The sequence below is a fragment of the Brachyhypopomus gauderio genome, unplaced genomic scaffold, assembly GCF_052324685.1.
Source record: "Brachyhypopomus gauderio isolate BG-103 unplaced genomic scaffold, BGAUD_0.2 sc254, whole genome shotgun sequence".
Taxonomy (NCBI): Eukaryota; Metazoa; Chordata; class Actinopteri; order Gymnotiformes; family Hypopomidae; genus Brachyhypopomus; species Brachyhypopomus gauderio.
In genome coordinates this window covers 51,996-73,625 of record NW_027507075.1, presented here as the reverse complement: position 1 = coordinate 73,625, position 21,630 = coordinate 51,996, and the positions used below count along the sequence as shown (strand labels likewise).

Genomic DNA, 21,630 nt, shown 5'->3' with positions numbered 1-21,630 from the left:
TTCTGAATGGGTGGATGAATGAGTGCGTGTTGGAGGGAGGGGACATATGGCCAGGTTTGGAGGTGTGAGGGTGAATTTGAGTGTATGTGTGTGTGTGTGTGTGGGGGTGGGTGTGTACATGGTGGGGGTGTATAGGGGCGAATGTAGGGTGGGTTTGGTTAGGTGGGTGAGGACAGCTGGTTCTGGGTCGGGGCTGGTCGTGCCCGGTTCACTCATGGACACTCCCCTGAGACTACTGCACCACTCCAGAGGGGGGGCGCCTTGGGGCTCCGGTGTCCGGCTTGGCCCCCCGGCGTAGGGGCGGTTGGCCCGCTCCCCTGGGCGGTGGTGATATGGGGCGGCCGGGTGCTCCTCGGCGGGAGGTGGGCCCTGCCGGGTGGTGGGTGGCTTTCCGGGCGCGTGGCGCCGTGGTTTTGCCGCTGGCCCCTGGGGGGGGGGGGGCATCCTGGGGGGGAGGCGCTCTGTTCCCTCTGGTTCCCCTGGACCTGCGCTCCTTGACTGGTGGGGCGCTGTCCGGGGTCTCTCTCTCCCGCCTGCGGGGGCGGGCGGGTGAGGGTTTCTGGGAAGTGCGGCTCTGGTACTCCACCGCTCTGTGGGGGGCCGTGGGCGGGTGGGGTTCCCGGGTCTCTCTCCGCCCGCCTCTGGCCTCTGGGGGAATGCTGTCGCAGCTACCCACCCTTGCTGGTAAGTACATTCCATACATCTATCCTATGTTGCACTTCTAGGTTGCACATAAACACACACACACACACACCCATACATCGCACTCATCTGCACTATATGTATTTGGTTTACTTTCTGTACTTCTTTGCAGTGGTCATTTGAGCTGGTTGCGTGTTTTATTTTATTAATATTATTATTATTATTATTTTATTATTATTAATTTTTTTTTTTTTCTTTTTTTTTTTTTTTTTTTTTTTTTTATTATTATTATTATTATTTTTTTTCTTCTTTTCTTTTTCTTCTCCTTTTTTCTCCTACCTCTGTCTTTTCCCTTTTTATTATTTCTCTCCCCCTCTTTTCTTGGTCCACCTAACCCCAATAATTATCACTTTGCATACTGTTATCACTATATATTGTTATCACTACACTATATATTATACAGAATTGTTATAATTGCCATTTAAATCTGTACATAAAAACAAAGTTGTCCTCCAAAGATGGGGGGGTGGAGGTGGGCCAAAAAAAAAAAAAAAAGATCTACGTTTATGAGTGAAATGGGGCGATAGCTGGAAGGAAGTGTAGGGTCTTTGCCTGTAGGGCTTCATGTAATTCGGGCATAGCAAGTGGTGAATCCAGTGCAACAATTTGTTCATTTTCCAGCTTTGAGAGATTTATATTATTAATATATTCTTCAATAGCTGAATCAGATGGATTAATCTGTGATGCGTATAAAGCTTTATAAAACTCTTTAAAAGCTTTATTTATTAGTTGTGGGTCGTGAATAATGCTACCTGTTGAGTTCTTAATAGAGGAGATAGTTGTTTTTTTCTTATTAAGCTTTAAATGATTACCAAGGAATTTTCCAGATTTATTGCCATGTTCAAAATTCTGCCAACGCAGTCTTTGCAGTAAAAATTGTGTCTTTTTATCTATTATTTCATTTAATTCCAGTTTGAGTTTCCTCAGCTTGTTCATTGTGTGTTCTTGTGATGAAGCAGCATGGGCAGCTTCTAAAGATTTTATTTTTTCTTTCAATTCTAATACCTGTGTTTTTTCTGTCTTTTTCTTATGTGTGCAGTAGGATATTATTTTCCCCCGCATTACTGCCTTCCCTGCTTCCCAAAGAACACACAGAGAGGTACCTGGTAGATCGTTATATTCTAAATATGTTGCCCATTCTTTTTTGAAGTAATTAATGAAATCTTGTTCCTTAAGTAATGATGTATTTAATCTCCAGTTCCTCGTTGCTGGTGTGGTTCTTTTCTGTGTCAAAGAGAGAGAGACCGGTGCATGGTCACTTATAGTAGGTCACTTATAGTAATAGGATGAATACGAGTGTCTGTGACATCTGTCATAATGGAATTGCTAACTAAGAAGTTGTCTAAACGAGAATGTGAGTGGTGTACTGTCGAAAAGAAGGAGTAGTCCCGGAGAGTAGGGTGGTGTGAACGCCACGCATCAGAGAGCCCAAAATCGTTCATATATTGTTTTAGGGTGTCTATAGACTGCCAGTTCCTTTGACTCACTGCTGTACTGAGCCTGTCGATATCTGGATCAAGTACCAAGTTGAAGTCTCCTCCTATTATTAGTTTGGTGTCAGAGTGATCAGAGAGTGCAGTGAAAATATTGTGGAAAAAGGAGGGGTCGTCAACATTCGGTCCATATATGTTAGTGTGACCGGGGGGAGGTTCCCACACCACAGATACCCAAATAAATGAGTAGGCAAGCTGTTCCACATGTCAAAAAATTTATTTAGTAACAAGTATTAAAATATTATGATAAGACATAAAACATCAAACTAAAGAGGTACATAAAGCCAGTATTTATACACCGGCGCGTGGGCAATCAGATAAATTCACCGCTTTCTCGTCAGTAATGGTCAATAGGATTGCTTTGCCTATGATGTAGCTATATGAACATACTGCACTAGCTGTGCATTATTTTCTCTAAAAAACAAACACTACGAACGTAAGGTATCCTTACATGAACAATACAAGTATCCCATTTGAGAAAACACACACAGACAGCCTACCAATTAAAACACCTGTGAAAGGTGCGCGCTTGGCCTGTTGGTGGTCCAGGTACGACGCTACTCCACTGCGCTTCACCTGCTCTAGACAGTGTAGTCGACTGGTCCCCGGAACTCCCGAAATGTGAAACAAATCTGCATATTAACATCGGGATGCTACGCTCAACACGTATAAGCCAGTCACAATGGTTAGAGAGCTACCTACCGATCGTCCGGACAGAAGCGGACTTCTATGTGACCGAAATGATGCTCAAGGTGTCTACCGCAGCCACTCACTAATAATCCGGCTGGAGACCGGTTTCCGTTCGAATAGATAGCTTAGATCTACCACATCCAAGCACCTTGAACTTTCAGCCGTGATACGCTATATTCAAACACACTCCTGGAGACCAGAAAACAGACGTCACACACGCGCGCACCTGCGCCATTTAACCTCGCTGCCGGATCACGTGATGGCTATAATTAAAATTGTAGAATATATTAAATAGAATTAAATTACCATCGGACAACTCCATTCACAGATTAAAAGCTCGCAAACAGTACAGCCCTACCACATTAGCAAAACATAAACGCATATTTAGAATGGATAGGTTAAGTATTATGTATCTATCATCTGGATCTGTTATATTGTTGCTAATGGAAAAGCTTATCCTTTTGTTAATTAATATGGCCACCCCCCTTTGTTTTGAGTTGTAACAGGCTGAGTACAAGTGTGGGAACTGAGGAGAGGTCAGTGTGTATGTAGGTGTTTTGGACATATGTGTTTCCTGTAGAAAGACAATATCTGCTTGTAAGTCGTTTAGCCGATTAAAAATTTTCAATCTCTTTTCCCTCGAACCAGTTCCATGTACATTCCATGTGACGAACTTCAGTGAACTAATGTTCAAACTACTTGTTTGAGTGTTGGATGGTTGCTAAAGGTGTGTGTGTTGCACTTCTGTGTTGTATGCCTGTGTTGAATGTTTCGTGTATGTGTCTGCGTCTGCGCTATATGCCTGAGTGTGTGTGTCTGTGCCTGCATGAATCGGTCATGTGTGTGTATCTCCTGTGTGTTAGTGTGAGATTGTGCTATATGTCTACGTGTGTGTCTGTTTTGCATACCTACCTGCATGTGCGTGTGTGTGTGCATACAATACATTGCAGTCTTGAAAGTGGGTGAACAAATCGCTGGGTGAGTGTAGAAAGAGAAAAAGAGAGGGGAAGGGAAAAGGAGACGTACACTGAAAGTGCATATACAACAAAAAAAGTATAAACAACTAGGACTAATGACGGAAAACATACGGTACGGTGCTAATTAGACCGGCATTAGTTATTTAAACTTAGACATGTCTTATTGTTCTAGGCGAAAAGTAATGTGTAGAAAGGAGTTGGTGTCGGTGTTGATACAGTTCACCTGTTTAGAACAGCCATGGTGTTGTGTTGGTGTCGCGGTAGAGTTGACCGTTCACGTAGAGTTTATCCACTGATATTACAACCCGGGAACCTGCCTGGATGAAACTCTTGCGGATGGGAAACAAGACCTTGTGTCGCTCCAGGATTTCTTTGGGGAACTGATTGTTAATGCTGAAGTTGGTTCCCTTCAGCTCCCGACCGCAGCTTTTCAGCAGTTCTTTATGTTTGAAATGTTCAAATTTTGCCACGATCGGTCTGGGTCTCCGCGCATCTGGCCGTTTCCCCCCCAGGCGGTGAACGCGGTGAAAGCTGATGCTTTTGACGGTTGCCTCTGAGATTTTTAGGTGAGTCTGTATGAATGTTTTCACCGTAGTCTCGGGGTCTTCGTCCGCCTTCTCCGGGATACCTGCAAATATAAGATTGTCTCTCATACTGCGGGACTGAAGATCGATGACAGTTTCCTTTATTTTTTTGTTTTCTTCAGAGAGTCGGGTCATTCCCTCGGTGAGCGATTTCACCGACTCTCTAAGAACCGTGTTTTCAGCAGCGAGTGCCTCCACTTGCTGCTGGCTGAACTCCACCGACTCTCGCAACGCTTGAAACTCTTGGTGGAGAATTTCCAGTTTGGTGTTGATAGATTCCAGGATGTCCACCGTGTTACAGGTGTGTGGGGAAGCCGCTCCCAGGGAAGCTTCGGCACGGCTCCTCTTGGTCGATGGGGTCTTGTCTGGTTTGCTCATGATAATTCTATCGAAGCAATTGTCAATTTACGTAAATATATTGTCCAAATCTTTGTGGTGCTCCAGAGTGGTTGCGTTCGTTGATACCTATGTAAAAGAAAAACAAACACAGAGATTATTATTATATATATATATTTTTTTAGGTTGTCTTAAATTAAGTTAGTGGGTAATAAAAATATTTTTAAGTTTGTTTAGCAGCTGCCTGCCGCCATGTTTCAAAGCTTCCGCCTTCTGCCGGTTTGCTGCTTGACGTGTCACTCCGTCATTTCCGTTCACTCCGTCCGTTCCTCCTCCTCTTCAAATTATTCAAATTAAAAGTGTGAGTGTGTATACTGTATATATATATATATATATATATATATATATATATATATATATATATATATATATATATATATATATATATTGTGACAGTTTTCATATGGTATGAATAATTATGGACATGCCACTTTTTGTTCAATTGTGAATAAAAGCTGAGAAATATTTTTCCCCACAATGATGCCTCTTGTACATCATCGTATTATCTCCTGGGAGATGCCTGTGTCATTTCCAGTCAAAAATATAATTACTGGTTAAATAAAAGTAAATTTAAGTAAAAATTTGCCAGGGGTATGAATACTTTCGGGCATGACTGTGTATCCTCCTCAGACCCGAGAGAGGACACGTCAAAAACAAATGATTTCTTGCAAATAAATATGTTTGCTGCAGCCATTTAAAAGTCACAATAATTTTTTTTTCAATTGCATACAGATTTTAAGATATTCAGTGTCCAGTATACTGGACATTTGGAATTAAGGGCATAGACTCCACATGAGTTTGAAAACATCCAATATTTATTACTACTAACACAAGATCCAGAGCAAATGCATTTTCTATGTTAAGTGTTAGGGGAATCATGTAATACATTTTTACAGTAAAAAATACATATTAATATGGAAGTACATATAAATATTTTGTATTTCAGTTAGCAACATTCTATAGGTTAATTCCAAATGTCCATATAGCTGGACATACATGTTTCGCTCGAAATTTGGGACTGTGAAAATAACTTTCCATTGTTGCTATAATTATTTTTCGTATCAGTATACGTCTAAAATGACATATGTACAAAGACTTTTCAGTTATCAATATGGAATAATGAAGAAAAACTTGGGTTTTGTTCGGTTACGGAGGCGGTGTACGTCTTTCTCGGGAGTTGCCATTTCCAGGACTATTTTCGACAACCAATCAAAAAAACCGAAACGTACTTGACCAACCAATAGAAAGCCCTTGTTGGGCAGAAACCCGTAAAAGTGGGTGGGACATTGAAAAACTTGTTGTCGAGTTAAAAAACGCAGAAAAAAAATGTCCAGCATACTGGACGTTTGGAATGAGGAGGGTATCAAATATAAAACCCTGGTGCTGGCCTACAAAGCAAAGAATGGTCCAGCTCCTCCTTACTTGATGGCCATGGTAAAAGCCAGAAGCATACCTAGAGCCCTCCGCGCCTCAAGTATGACGCGGCTTGAGCCTCCATCATCCAGGACACATGGGAGACAAGCATCCAGACTTTTCTCTGTTCTGGCTCCAAGGTGGTGGAATGAACTTCCCTTGTGTGTCCGAACATCAGAGTCACTTGCTGTCTTCAGACGCCGACTGAAAACCCACCTCTTTCAAGTGCACTTTACGTAATTATGCTTCGTCTATTGTGCTTTATCGTCTCTTTCCTCAGGTGTTTGTTACAGGTATTGCTTACTGTTTTTTCTCAGGTATTGTGCAAAATTTGGTTATAGGAATTGCTTACTGTCTTTTTCCTTAGGTGATGTGTATATTCAGGTATAATAATGACTTGGCATAATTGTTAGGTATCATATGACTTTCTAGTCTAGTGGTTTTTCCAGCTTAGAGTACCTTGTGTTCAGGACTATCTATACTACCTTGGAGATTCCAAGCAACTACGTAGCACTTTGTAAGTCACTCTGGATAAGAGCGTCTGCTAAATGCCATAAATGTAAATGTAAATGTGTATATATATATATATATAAACAAAAAATGTTTTATGCACATTTTTTAAGTAGCAAAGATGGTATAATTTTGAAATTTAAAATACCTGTAGTTTGACACATCAAGTGTTTCATGGTCCTTCACCAGATTTATGAAGATCCTTCTTAACTGGGTCATTGTAAGTATCTCTTGGTTTACAATTATTCTATGGCGGATGACTTTTTCACAGAAGATCTTGTAGCTGGCATCATAAGTTGACTAATTTCTGCAAAAAATAAATAAACAGTGTGACTAAGGGCAGAGAATTATTAGTTGATGCAATATGAAATATAGCAACTTACTGTTCTTCTTCTGGGGTCCCAGTCACTGCAGTGGACTTTGACAAGAATCTGGTGTACTGTCTGTAACAGGACTTGTGGTATCGCACCTCCAGGGATACACAGTCTTTGTCCTGAATATGAACAAGTATGCTAGTGTCTTCCTTCATCGTGGCAGCTTTCAGCAATAGGCCTTTAAAAAATAAAAGAAAGAAGATATTTCATTTCCACAACAGGGACAAACAGTGGCAAATGGTGCTCTTTAATATGCTACCTTTCAGATCTCTCTCTCTCTCTCTCTCTCTCTCTCTCTCTCTCTCTCTCTCTCTCTCTCTCTCTCTATATATATATATATATATATATATATATATATATATATATATATATATATATAATATTATTTTGCTTAATTTGTATAAATTATTTACTTAGCCTTCCACATGTTGAATAATTTTTTTATAACTGTATTTTTTTTTACTTACCTGCTGAAAACGTTTCTGCCTGTGACAGATGGTCCTTCTGGCGTTTGCCTCCAACAGATAGATACTTGTACTTTTTCTTGCATATTATGCATAATGCAGGACGCACAGGACCAACACAAGGACAAGCCCATCCTGGACCCAAGTGTCTTTGTTGGGGAAGATGTAGAAGGACCAGGGGATGGAGAGACTCGCATCTGTCCGTATCCTGAGCTTCAGAAGAATGTGTGACTCGCTTCTCTGTCGCATCCAAGCGCTTTTTGTGTATAAAATGGTGGTAGCTAGTGGGGTGATACCAGCATCTTCGGGAATATTCTCAAACTCCATTTCTATACAATGTTTATATGTTTCTGCTGTCCTCTGGCTCTCACCCTTTAAACCAAGCCACCGTTTGACGCTATTCCTGAACGTGTCCCACTGCGTTCATGAAAATGCATTTGCCTCTTCTTTTTTTAAAGATGTGTAAGATGCATATAACATTGTTTTGCACCCTTTTAAGCACATTTGAAGACAGTGTTGTCGTAAATTTATCTCCACTACTCTGTGTTGCAGAGGCGCAGACATGTTGGATTTCAGCTCCAAAATGCAGCCACCTGATTGGTCTAGAGTAGGGTGACCATATTTTTGTATGGGAAAACCAGGACACTGTGTAGGTTGTTGAGCGGGGGCGGGGGGGGGGGGCGGCGAACGTAAGTTGTTGAGCGAACGTAAGTTGTTGGTTCTCCGCCAGTTGAGTACGATCAGGCTCAACTGATGAGGCTCAGGGATTCCGTGTCATGCAGCGCCGTGCTCAGGGTCCTAGTCCCTGTATAATTAATGGCCCGATGAACGTAATTAGGCCTGTGTTGAAAAAATCAATTTTCCGATTCAGAATCGATTCGCATATTATGATCTGATAATCGATTCGTATGTCCAAAGATCGATTTTTTTAGCGAACTTTTACCCCCGCCTTGTCACTGAATTCACGCAGGCGTGCTCGGTCTAACTAACTGTAAAACAACATGGCGTCGGACAGTGCCGGTAACGACGATAGTCAAATAGGAAATCTAAAAACAGAAGGACAGTTTATCCAGTGTCAGTGACTATTTACAGTTAGTCCATGTCACTCACAGTTTACCCAGTGTTTTTACAGTTTTAAAAAGTTTAAAATGTTCTTCTTGTAACGTTGGGCGCAAGGCGATGTACGAGACAGAATCCTTTGCACTTTCCAAATCGTTACGTTTATTACATTTACCTACGCGCAGACAGTGCACATAAAACACGTTAACATAGAACATGTGTGACTCATACAACGACGAGCACACGACGCTGCGCGAACGCACAATAAATAGACAAACCACATAAACCCCACGTGATGGTGAGACGGATTATCACAAGACGCACCCGCACCCACGGAGATCCGCAGACGACGTTAACACGCCCAAAAGGGAGGGGTCGGGGACCGTAACGTGACAGTTCTGTTCTTATATTCTCACTTTAAAGAAAAATACACGTTTACATTTTATACTTTCAGTTTATTAAGTGTGAGCACTTTTAAAATAAAAATGCATTTGGTAGCAACAGCTTTTGGGTGAATTCTTAATTATTTCAATCATAATAATAATGCACTGGTTAGTGTACCAGTAGGAGTCCACTGTTGCAGATATAAACACCTCAAAGATGTCTTCTGTTTATTGTCCTGGATTACCTTTCTTGAAGGTAGATTTATGATTACTAGGGGTGACCTGCAATAGTCGCTGATTCGACTATAGTCGACTAAACCCCCTAGTCGACTATGAACGTCATAGTCGAATGTACCATTCTAACTGCATGGAGGTGCCCAAGGATGCTGCTAAGCATTAGTTGTTACATGAAATGTCTTTGTTTTCGTTATATATAGCCTTTTGTCAAATAAAATCATCCTAATTTATGTTAATACATATTTAAAAATTATGTTTGCGCATTAACAATTGGCATATTCCTTACTACACATTAATAAATCACACCCTGCAGTTGCACAATCCAAATGAGCGGAGCTGAACACGCTACAGAATACGCAGCATCTACCGAGATTATAACGGCTACTAAAAAACTTAAAAAGTATTTTGAAAAAGATAAAGATGAATCAAACAAAGTAAAGTGCAAGTTATGTCATCAACGTCTTTCATTTCGCACGACAACAACCAACATGGCATACCATTTAAAACGCGTGAGGCGAAAAAAAACAGTTCAGCCGTTTGTCGTTTCGGTCGTGTCATCTTGTCTCGTCGCGGTGCGTCTCGGCAAGTAGGCCTATAGACATTTTTTGTTGTTTGCTTTTAAACCCCGTTACTTGAACCTTTCCTTATATTTTTTTGCTGTTGTGTGTCAATTTTTTAAATATTTTCAGGCAGGCATATTTTATTTAAAATATTTGACATTTTGCAGAGTGCCTGTCTGACAGTTCGATATGCGCAATGCGCATTGACGGTTAATGTTCTCTAACGCTTCATAAAAAATAAGTAATTAAATAAAAGCTGAATAAAGCCAACCTACCGTGTTTATTCATTTATCTGAGTGTTTTAGGTTTTTACTTTGTAGAGGAAAAAAATCCTGAATGAGAACGGGGTCTCATTTAAGGTGCTCTAAATAAATAAAAAATAATAATAAACCCGATTCGACTATTAGTCGACTAAAGGGAAAAGCTGACGAATCAGATTCGACTATGAAAATTCTTAGTTGAATACACCCCTAATGATTACCCTTTTCACCAGTCTTCCAGCCATCAGTAACTATCAACTACCAGTAACTATTTGCTGATTAATATCGATATAATACTAGTTTTAACATGTTGCTTCTGTACACAGTCAGGAAACACTAACACTAAACCCCGAATTAGATCGAATCGGATCGAATCGATTAAATCGGATTAAATCGAAATAAATAGATTCTTAATCTTCAGAATCGGAATTGGATCGATTCTTGGAATTTGAATCGATACCCAGCCCTAAACATAATTAAAAAACCAGGACATTTCCTCAGTTTTAAAAAATATCCCGGGACGCCCGGGACAGGACCTGAAATACGGACATGTCCCGGGAAATACGGACGTTTGGTCACCCTAGTCTAGAGGGAAGTAAGTCCGCGAATCGTATCACTCATGAAGAAAATAAATTTTTGGGGGTGATAATTGATAAGTTATGTTGGAAACCACACATAAATAATGTAAAAACTAAAATGTCCAGAACTATTGCAATACTGTATAAAACCAAACATATTTTAAATCAAGATTCACTATATATACTGTACTGTTCCTTAATAGTACCATACATGACCTATTGTGTGGAGGTATGGGGAAATGCATATTGTCACGTTGAGGACCCCGGCCCCTCCCATTTGGGCGTGTGTTTACGTTGTCCACGTGCTTTGTCTGCGTCAGTGGAACTCCGTGGTGATGGCTATGTCGTGTGATAATGTGCATCACCTGTGAATCGTCTCGTAACCACGTGAGGTTAATGTGGTTTGTCTATTTAATGTGCGTTCGCGCAGTGTCCTGTGCTCGTCAATGTCTAAGTCTGCACGTCGTGTGCCTGTGTTTGTTTTCTGTGCGCTTCACAGCGCTATAATACGTGTTACAAATAAAAGTGACGTCAGTCATCTGGAGGATTCCGTGTCTCGTCCTTCGTCCTGCCCGCACGTCACACATATAAAACCAACATACATCCAATTTTCATGCTGCAGAAAAAAGCAATATGAATTATCAACCAAGCAGGATATTATGAATCAACCAATAAACTGTTTATTAAAAAACATGCGCTAAAATTTAATGATATAGTTCAGGGGTCGTTAACCTATGGCTTGCGAGCCATATATGGCTCTTTCAATGGCTGCATATGGCTCGGAGACAATTTTTTACTCAAAATAATAATGCTAAAATATAAACGTATTACAATCCAATAATTTCTTGCCGCTCACGTTGAGCCTCACCGTACTGGCGAACCGAGACGGGAGAATAAACAACTTACGTTCGCCACAAGCCCCCCCCCCCCCCCCCCTCCCGCTCAACAACTTACGTTAGTATGGCTCTCATGGAATTACATTTGTCGTTCTGTGACGCTGGGCGGCGGCAGACGGACGAGACACAGAATCCGTTTTGTCGTAACAGACGTCACGTTTATTTGCAGACACGTAAATCGCGCAATAGCGCACGAGCAACATATACATTCAACACAACGTGAAAACGTAGACACAAGATAACGACGAACACACGACACTGCGCGAACGCACATTAAATAGACAAACCACACAAGCCCCACGTGACGACGAGACGAGCCACAGGTGCAACGACTAATCACGAGACATAACCACAACCACACGGTTCCACAGACGCAGACAGGTACACGCGGACAACGTGAACACACTCCCAAAGGGGAGGGGCCGGGGTCCTCACCGTGACAGACGCCCCCTCCAAGGGCACTACCCGTCCCGGGGTGCCAACAGGGCAGATGGGCGGATCCGCAGCGCTCCGTCCTGCGTCTGGGAGGTGACCGCCCTCGGCGAAGCGTCCGCCACGAACCACCTAGAACACCCTCCCTGGGAAGATCGGGGAGAAGACGCTGGACAAACACAACGGCACGGTTACAAACACACAAACAGGCATACTTACACAAATCGGCACAAATGGGAAAAGGGGATTTGGTACACATACGGGTAGACTCACAAACACTGGAACAGACACACATGACAGTGGCGCCAGGCTGCGCGCCAGGAGGTGGGCAATGAGGGGAGAGAGACCGGGAGCCACCGGTGCTGCAGGCGCTGCGGTGGGCGGTGCTCCTCCTGCCCTTGCTGCATACCCTCCACCGGGCACAGCGTGGCTGGCGGACGCGCCAGGTGCAGCGCGGTTGGCTGACGTGCCAGGCGCAGCGTGGTTAGTCCCACCCCTCGGTAGGCCGTACAGGAATCCCTCTTCGCCCGGGGATCTCCCTCCGGACCTGGCAGTGGGAGTGGCTTCCTCTGCTTCCATCTCCTCATCACTGCCACGGCTCCAGTTCATGGGCTGCCTGAGCTGCCACCCCGGGACCAGTCCATGTCGCTGGCTGGAGAGCGCTCGGAGGATGAGCCCGCCTCTGAACACTTCCTCCTCTTCACCGTCCCGGCGGACAGTTCCGAGGGGGGAGGGCTCTACTCCTCCTCCGTGTAGGAACCCTCGGACGGAGGGTAATCCTCGTTTTCCCCTTCTTCACCCTCCTCTCTCCCACCATAGTCTATGGTGGGCACGGAGCACACCGACGGAGGGTAGTCCTCTGCATCCTCTTCTCCCCCACCATAGTTTATGGTGGGGGCGGAGCATATGGACGGAGGGTAGGATTCTTCTCCCTCTTCACCCTCACCGTAGTATATGGTGGGGGCGGAATAAACCGAGGGAGCGGGTTCTTCGCCCTCGTCTTCCTCCTCCTCTTCGCTCAGGGAGTCCCCCTCCCCTAACTCACTCTTGGGGGTCTTCTCCATGGAGCAGAGCATGAGGGAGCCTACCCGCAGCGGTGAGAGGTCCCTGGAGGGAGAGGGGTGACGCTCCTTCCAAAACCGCACCGCGGTCTCGCGGAAGTAGTCCGCCATCTCCTCCGTCTTGGCTTCCCGAGCCCGAAGCAGCATGACGTCACACAACACGTCCTGCTGCATCGTTTCAAGGGTGACTGGGGCGCCGCGGTGCTGTGCAGGGGAAGAGGCGTGGTGGTGCTTGCTGGGCCTCCTCCCCTTCTTGGGTCGGGTGGTGTATCCCGGCATGGTGTCTCTGGTCGGTTCGTCGTTCTGTGACGCTGGGCGGCGGCAGACGGACGAGACACAGAATCCGTTTTGTCGTAACAGACGTCACGTTTATTTGCAGACACGTAAATCGCACAATAGCGCACGAGCAACATACACATTCAACACAACGTGAAAACGTAGACACAAGATAACGACGAACACGTTGTGGTGTTCGTGTCTGACGTTACAGGTCCAGATGTGTGTCTCCTCCCACCGTGTATGTCATTCGCTTCCTGGTTGTTGTGGATTGGCTGTCCACCACCCAAGACCCACAGTCCCGCCTTTAAAAGACCATCAAATCAGCAAGACGGTGAGATTATTCTCCAGATTGGCGTGTGGTGTGTTATAGCGTTCGTTCGATTGTTTGGTTGGTTTTCTGGTATTTGACTTTGAATTATTTCGTCCCTGTACTTGAGTCTGGATTTGCCCCTTTTGGTCTTGGTAGCTGGTGTATATATTGTATGTGTTTATGTATATCATTTATGTGTATATATATGTAAATAGTGTATAAGTATAAATATCCTGCTTGTTAGTTCGGCCCAGACGGGAAGAAAGGACACGACGCTCTTTTGGTTATACCGTTCTCTTTGTTTTGTCATAGGTAGTTAGGGTAGGTTATTGTTATTTACTTTCATTTCTTTAAATCGCATCAGGTTAGGTAGTTGATATTATTTTGGTTAGAGACGTTTTTGTTTGTTATTTTGAGCATTGTGTCGTGTCCTGGAGTTACATCCCTTGGCCATATTTTGAATAAATTCGTCATTTCATTCATATCTATCTCACTCCCTCTTTTCCATATTATACTCATTCTCTGTTAGGGCTATAGCCTAGAGTAGTCGTAACAGAGCTGTACAGGCTGATTACTGATTTCTGTTACAGGTACAACGCCAGGAAGAAGAAACAGGAACAGGAGGTTCTGCGCCTGAGCGTTGGCCAGTCCAGCACTCCCACGGTGGAGAACCCCTCCCTCCCGCGCTGAGCTAGCTCCCGGAGCGTCCCACGCACGCCCACCCTGCCTACGACTTCAACATCCAGGCGGACGCTTCCGGACAGGCTTCCCAGCGCGTCCGAGGCCACCATCCTCTTACCTCTGATGACGCCACAGCTGCTCCAGCTTCTGCCACCCCCGCCACTCCAACTGCCCCCGCCACACAGCCTGGGCCCAAAGTGCCCCGGACCACAGCGTGGCGGTGGAGGAAGAAGTGGAGCAGTGGGTGGAGGAGATGAAGAGGTGCTGGACAGGGTCAGTGATTCAAACACCCACCTGACGTTTTGTAAATAGTTTATGTAAAAATGTTTCTATATGTATGTATGTATAGTTTTATGTGAATGAGCACTTAAGTAAGCACTGTTTTATATTATAAGCACTGATTGGCACTGATGTATTTAAAAGTTTATTTATTCAGATGTTTATTGTTGATTAAAGAAAACACTATTCACACATTTTGCTGTTTCCACAATTTATAAACAGTTTTATTTGCATTTTATAAAAATTGTGACAATTATATATTCAATAGAATATCAAGATGATAAAAAAGTTGAAATTATAACAGAAATTCTTAAATCGTGTTAAAAAATATATAAATAATATGATAAAAAAATAATAATACATATGATGACTTTCAATAGTTTACGTTTGTTGTGCATAGCACATGGCTACTCAACATGCAAGACGTTTAATTTGTCCTATAACTGTGTAATAAAATATAATATTCTTAATAATAACAATTGCAATAAAACGTGTTTATAATAGCACTTAAATCAGGATATGTTTGTGAAAACAACAAAAATGGAGATAATACAGCATATCGCGGTTTGGAGCACCGTTAATTTACCACAGTGGAAATTCTTTCACCGCGACAGCCCTAAGTGTGAGTGTAGGTGCTGAGGTCTGTGTGGTTGTTGTGAGTGTGAGTGTAGGTGTTGAGGTCTGTGTGGTTGTTGTGAGTGTAGGTGTTGAGGTCTGTGTGGTTGTTGTGAGTGTGAGTGTAGGTGTTGAGGTCTGTGTGGTTGTTGTGAGTGTGAGTGTAGGTGTTGAGGTCTGTGTGGTTGTTGTGAGTGGTAGTCCCTTTAAAAATCTCCCAGTCTGTGTCCTCAAAGCAGTCTTGTAATCTTGTTTTTTTTGTGGACTGTGGGCTTCACTCTTGCAATGAGTGGTGTGTATGCAGTTAGAAGCAGACTGATATGATCAGACCAGCCAAGCTGGGGAGAGGGCGTCCCTTTGTAACACTTTGGTATATTGTAACAAACTTGATCCAAAATGTTGCTTCCTCTGGTCTCAAAGTCAATGAACTAATGGAGTTTTGGCATCACAGTTTTCAGATTGGCGTGATTAAAGTCCCCTGCTATTATAAACACGCCATCTGGATGTTCATTTTGCAGCCCGTGAAGAGCTCGTCCATCTTGTTGACGATGGACTGAGCGTTCTCCACAAACAGACTGGGCACTGCTGGTCTGTCGGGTGAGTATCTTAGCCTAGCCTAGCCTAGCCTGGATGCCGGTCCGCTTGTCCCGCTTTTTCTTCCTGTCTCGTCTCCACCTGCGCTGCTTGCTGCTTCGGTTTGTGATCCATGCAGGAACTGATGTGTGGAGCAGCTCCTCCTGAATTTCATATGGTGGTGGAGTCTAGTTATTGTTTAGATTCTGTAACATGTTCAATCTGTTGATACTTATGTGGGTCGAACCAGATTGAAGGGAATAACTTATAGTGCAGAAATAAAAGAGTAAAACTATATACAACACTAAAAAGCGTCATTTGGAATGAGAGCTCTGAGCCGCGGCGTCTATGTGCGCCGCCATCTGGAGCCACTTATGTGCACAACACAATGTGGGGAGAGGAACACAGATGCAACAAGCAGCACAACCAACACCTGAGAATCTGTTTGACCATTTGTAGATTTTGTAGAGCTCACACCAAGTGAAGGGAAGAAATACTGCTTGGTAATTGTAGATCTGTTTTTTGCAGAAACTAAGCTGGGTGGACCAAAGTCCTCCCCATCGTTCTCATACAAATGAGAATGCAGCTGAGACCAAAACATGAATTAGAACTAGGGGTGGGACGCGATCAAAAAAATTAATCGAATTAATTACAAGCGTTGTAATTAATTAATCGAAATTAATCGCATTTTAATCGCATTTTAATATTTAACGTGGGAAATATTAATTTAAGTTTGAATTATGAATGAATCAATGAACATAAGCATAAACGTCAACATCTTGTTTATTTTTCCACCAGTCTACTACACAGACCAATAGATGAGTGCAGAAAACAAAGCAAACAGTTTTCAGAACACTGGAAATTCTGACCAAAAATGTTTAATTTTGGGAGCTTTGCTCATGATATTGGAAGAATAAGAAGAAGTGAAGTAAATCAGGTGTTTTTTAATACCATTTTAGATGGTAGACTTTTTCTTTAATTTCCCAGGCCTCTGCCACAGGCATCTCCATAGTGCCTAGTGATCTTCTGCATGCTCAAAGCAAATGACTGGATCTTTCATTCATCATCTATAATATGAGCTGTCACACCAAGATAATTCTTGTTGCTAACAGAGGTCCAGTGATCCCCAGTCAGAGCCACATTTAGGGCACTCTTCACAATAACCAAATAATGTGATGCGTAAAGTATTGTAATGATCCTTAAGGGATTATTGGGTTACTGTTTCTTTAAGTTAAGTTGTGTGTGCGAGTGGAAAAGTGCGCGAGGAGCGAGAGCGAGAGTGAGAGAGAGGATTCGGTTATTTTTCTTGAGTGAGTTCGCTTGTATTAATGTTTAAATAAAAGAGACGAGTTGTCAACAGTAAACTGTCCTGGTATTTAACCAACGTTACAGTATAAACGCCTCCGCCGCTCGTGCAAGGTGTGCGGAGTCGCGCGCGTCACTAGCGAAAGTTTAATCCAGTCTTGATTAGGTTTAATCAGTCTTAATGGTCCAATGAAGGTAATTTAAAAACCAGGACATTTCCTCACTTAAAAAAACCCCGGGACAGGATGTGAAATACGGACGTTTGTTCACCCTATCGTACTAGGAATACATTTATCAGCTAAGTGATCATTACTGACCTGCGCATTACCAACATGTTTTGCGTTGAGGCGGTAACGAAGGGTGGAAGTGCTCCTGTGATAAGCGAACTTCTTACATAAAATGCAAATAACACTATATTTGTTTTTACTTCCATCTGGACGTTTCTTATATTTATATTTCCCATCCACCAGCGTAGCGTCTTCACTCATCTCCATCATGCTCATCTTATTGTGCGTCCATATAATCTGTATGTCTGGAACTCGTGCACTGAGAAACATTCACGGTGCAAAAGTGTCTCATGCGTTAAATGCGTTAATTTTTTTAGTGCGTTAATTTTCCTGTAATTAATTAATCGAAATTAACGCGTTAAAGTCCCACCACTAATTAGAACAAATACTTATTTTTATTTTTAAGACATACAGAGTAAGCTTTAAATGTACATAGTTTAAATTGTTTGTAATTTATACATCTTTGTAATATTGTTGCTGCAAATTGTGGAACATGCACACAAGTTTTTCACTCACCGGGGTACCTGTACTCTGGTGATGTGACAATAAATCTGATTTGATTTGATTTTGATTCATGTGGTGTGTGGAGCTCTAGCGAGTGGGTTCAGACTGAATGATGTTGTGCTGGAGGAGGCCAAGTTCTTTTACAACTGTTCTCAGATTCTGCTTTGCAAGCACAAAGTGGTTGAAATGTTTATCAATGTTCTTTAGGTTGGCATTAATGTCCAAATGACGTTAAAATTCAAATAAAATGTCTGTGTGGTAGTTTTAGAAGTGAGCAAAAAACTGAAAAGTGCACTGAAAACAGAATCAAGCAAAAACAAACGTGTGCTTAAAACAGTGAAACAAACACACTTAACTGTGTGATTCTTGTTTCTCTGCTCTCACTGTCACTGGTTTTGCTCGGTTGTTTTGCTCAGTGTGTCTTACTTGCTCGATTGAACCTCATCTTTGCTCTCTTGTATTAAAGACAGTAATCTCACTCCATAGGACTGGAGTAAATTTCAGTCTTTCTCTTTAATGGACAGAAGAAAGCAAATGTACATCACACCAAAACATAAAACACTTTACAAAATCACACACAAAATCCTATACTTTGCCCAGTTATGATACTGTATATCAATATGTGGTTGTCTGCTACCATCTACTGGACACATACCGGAACTGCAGGGAAATTTCTGCATAAATGTAAAATACTGGATAAAACAGTAAAATGTAGAAGCAGGTTCTACACTCCACGGTTAACTACTCTGCATGTAATCACAGGACTTCATTTACCCCTAAACCTAGAAATGCAGAGAAGACAGTAACTGTTGAGGCAAGAAAAAGAGGAGGGAGGGAGGGAGGGAGGGAGGGAGGGAGGGAGGGGGAGAGAGAGAGAGAGAGAGAGAGAGAGAGAGAGAGAGAGAGAGAGAGAGAGAGAGAGAGAGAGAGAGAGAGAGAGAGAGAGAGAGAGAGAGAGAGAGAGATTTTGTTCTCCAGTTGTGTGTGTGTTTCCATGGAGACTCAGGTGTTGCTCCAGTACACAGGAGGTTTTTCTAGCTCACAAACACACTAAGGAGTCAGAACCCCAAAACCCAAACCCTGCATAGAGGGGCTCAGTGAATGTGGAGTGGAATGTGTGTAAGTGTGTGAGTGTGTGTGTGTGAGAGGAGACACTGTAGAAGGACAGAGTGCCGGCGGGCCAGTCCAGATACACTCCTACTCTGTTGGAGCTGGAGGGGGCAGAGATGTACGTGTGGTTATTATTGTGATGGACAGAGTATCTGTTATTAATGCAGCGCAGCTTCCAGGACTTTATATTGTGTCCAAACACACAGTCATCACTGCGTCCTTTCCTGCTGATTCCTTTATATGTCACTGCTATACCAGCATCTCCACTACACTCAACCTCCCAGTAACAGCGTCCAGTCAGACTCTCTCTACACATCACCTGATAACAGTAATCAAATCTCTCTGGATGATCAGGATACGTCTGCTGCTCCTCCACATACGTCACCTTTCTGTTCCCCTCAGACAGAGAGAGACGTGTGTTTGCTGTGTTTGGGTCCAGTGTGAGCTCACACGCATCTGCACACAAGAAGATACATTAGAGGAGACGACACAAATACTGTGTGTGTGTGTGTGTGTGTGTGTGTGTGTGTGTGTGCGTGTATGTGTGTGTGTGTGTGTGTGCGTGTGTGTGTACATGCGTGTGTGTGCGTGCGTGCGCGTGCGTGTGTGTGCGTGCGTGTGCATGCGTGTGTGTGCGTGTGCATGCGTGTGTGTGCGCGTGTGTGTGTGTATCTGTGTGTGTGTGTGTGTGTGTGTGTGTGTGTGTGTGTGTGTATATATATATACATGCTGGTTATATTTTCTGTGTGTGTGTGTGTGTGTGTGTGTGTATATCTGTGTGTGTGTGTGTGTGTGTGTGTATATATCTGTGCATATCTGTGTGTGTGTGTGTGTGTGTGTAACTACATAACTACATAACTGCTTACATTTTCTTAGTCCTGGTTTGAGACTGATCTTCCCTGCATGATCCACCCTAAAGAACACACACACACACACACACACACACACACACACACACACACACACACACACACACACACACACACAGTTATTTTTTATTCTGAAGGCTCTGTCCTGAGAGAAATATAGAAATTGAGGAAGAAAGCTCTATTACTCACACACACACATGCACCTAGATAACTGAACTGTCTGTCCCACACACACACACACACACACACACACCTCTATAGGGTCTAGACTTCACAGATTACATTCACTGCCTTGTGTATAGAGTCAAACCCTTTAAAGAATATTCCAGGATCAATAATTAACTATACTGATAGGCTACTGATAAAAGTAGGTGTGTCCGGGGCGCAGCTCTCTGTCCCGCAGCAAACTTTAAGGCAACCAATTAAAGAGCTTCTCCAGATCACATGCTTGCCAAAAGTTTAAGGACCTACATAGACACCCATTAGTCCAGCGCCCCACACACAGGAAGTATACGGTACACATGTAATGTCACAGACATTCAGTGGACAAAAGGAGAAGGTGAGACTCCACTTCGAACTGAGAGACTCCACGGACCCGGCAATTCGAGCTGCCAACCCTCAGATTCGCACTGGACGGAAGTGGAATGCATCCCAAGCAGTTGACCAGGCAGTGGAACGGCTGAAGCACCAGGAGATCGTTGGTGCTACACAGTTGGGCAGATCTGGTCTGGGATGGGCAGTAGCACCAAAGAGCTGGTCCAAAGCGACCAGGAAGGAGAGGAAGGATCTTGTGATCTCTGAAGTTGCCAAGATGGAGGAGGAAACATACAAGATTACAGCAGTGAGCCAGCAACAGCAAGGCAGATGGACTACTTGGGAGGCTGTGCTAAACAGAACCATCACTTGGGCCGATTTGTGGAGAACTCCCCAGGCAAGACTGAGCTTTCGGATTAGGGCCACATACGACACCTTACCGAGCCCCCGGAACCTTCTCACCTGGTTTGGCACAGAAGAACACTGCCATCTCTGTAGTTTCCCAAGTCCAACCCTAAAGCACATCCTCTCCGGATGCAAGACAGCGCTGTCACAGGGAAGGTACAGGTGGCGGCATGACAAGGTCCTGCGCAAGCTCGCAGAGATCCTGGAAGCCCGCAGACAGCAGGTAAACCGGTCAGCAAGCCTACCCACCTCCCCGATGTGGATCCAGTTTACCAGGTCAGGGACGACAGCACGGTGCAGCACGGGGACAGAGCGGTCGCTCCTGTCGCTAGGAAGTGAGTGGCAGTTGGCAGCCGACCTTAGCCGCCAACTGAAATTCCCAGCAGAGATTACTATAACATCCTTGTGCCCAGACATCGTGCTCTGGTCAGCACCTGCCAAAGCCGTCATCATGGCAGAGCTGACAGTCCCATGGGAGGAGCACATGGAGTCCTCGTACGAACGGAAGAAGGACAAGTACGCAGAGCTGGCAGCAACGTGCTCACAAGCTGAGTGGAGACCATTCATCTTCCCAGTGGAGGTCAGATGCATGGGCTTCACTGGGACATCCACACAGAGGCTACTGAAAACTCTGGGTGTCACAGGCCCTAACAGGAGGTGAGCTATTCGCGACCCTGCAGAGGAGGGTGAGGAAGGGAGCTTCTGGCTGTGGCTCAGAAGGAAGGATGGCACATGGGGGAAAGAAGCTCTTGAGGGAGACGTTCTGGTATGCGGTCAGTACTTGTGCTTGAGTCAGGGAGATGGACGTCC

The 21,630-nt window shown here is 43.7% G+C and overlaps 1 protein-coding gene across 2 annotated transcripts in view; it reads right to left on the bottom strand.

The window, feature by feature from the left end:
- The window catches only part of LOC143504294 (NACHT, LRR and PYD domains-containing protein 3-like), a 75,314-nt gene that overhangs the window by 37,828 nt on the left and 15,856 nt on the right, over positions 1 to 21,630 (bottom strand). The window contains exons 12-13 of one of the 2 annotated variants that reach the window (XM_076995805.1): positions 19,879 to 19,925; positions 18,397 to 19,468 (exon numbers count right to left, since the gene is read on the bottom strand). The exons of the other annotated variant lie outside the window; for it this stretch is intronic. Of the exons in view, the coding sequence (XP_076851920.1) occupies positions 18,942 to 19,468; positions 19,879 to 19,925 (574 nt within the window). The 3' untranslated portion in view covers positions 18,397 to 18,941. Of the gene's footprint in view, positions 1 to 18,396; positions 19,469 to 19,878; positions 19,926 to 21,630 lie in introns of those variants that run through there. 2 annotated transcript variants of the gene reach the window in all.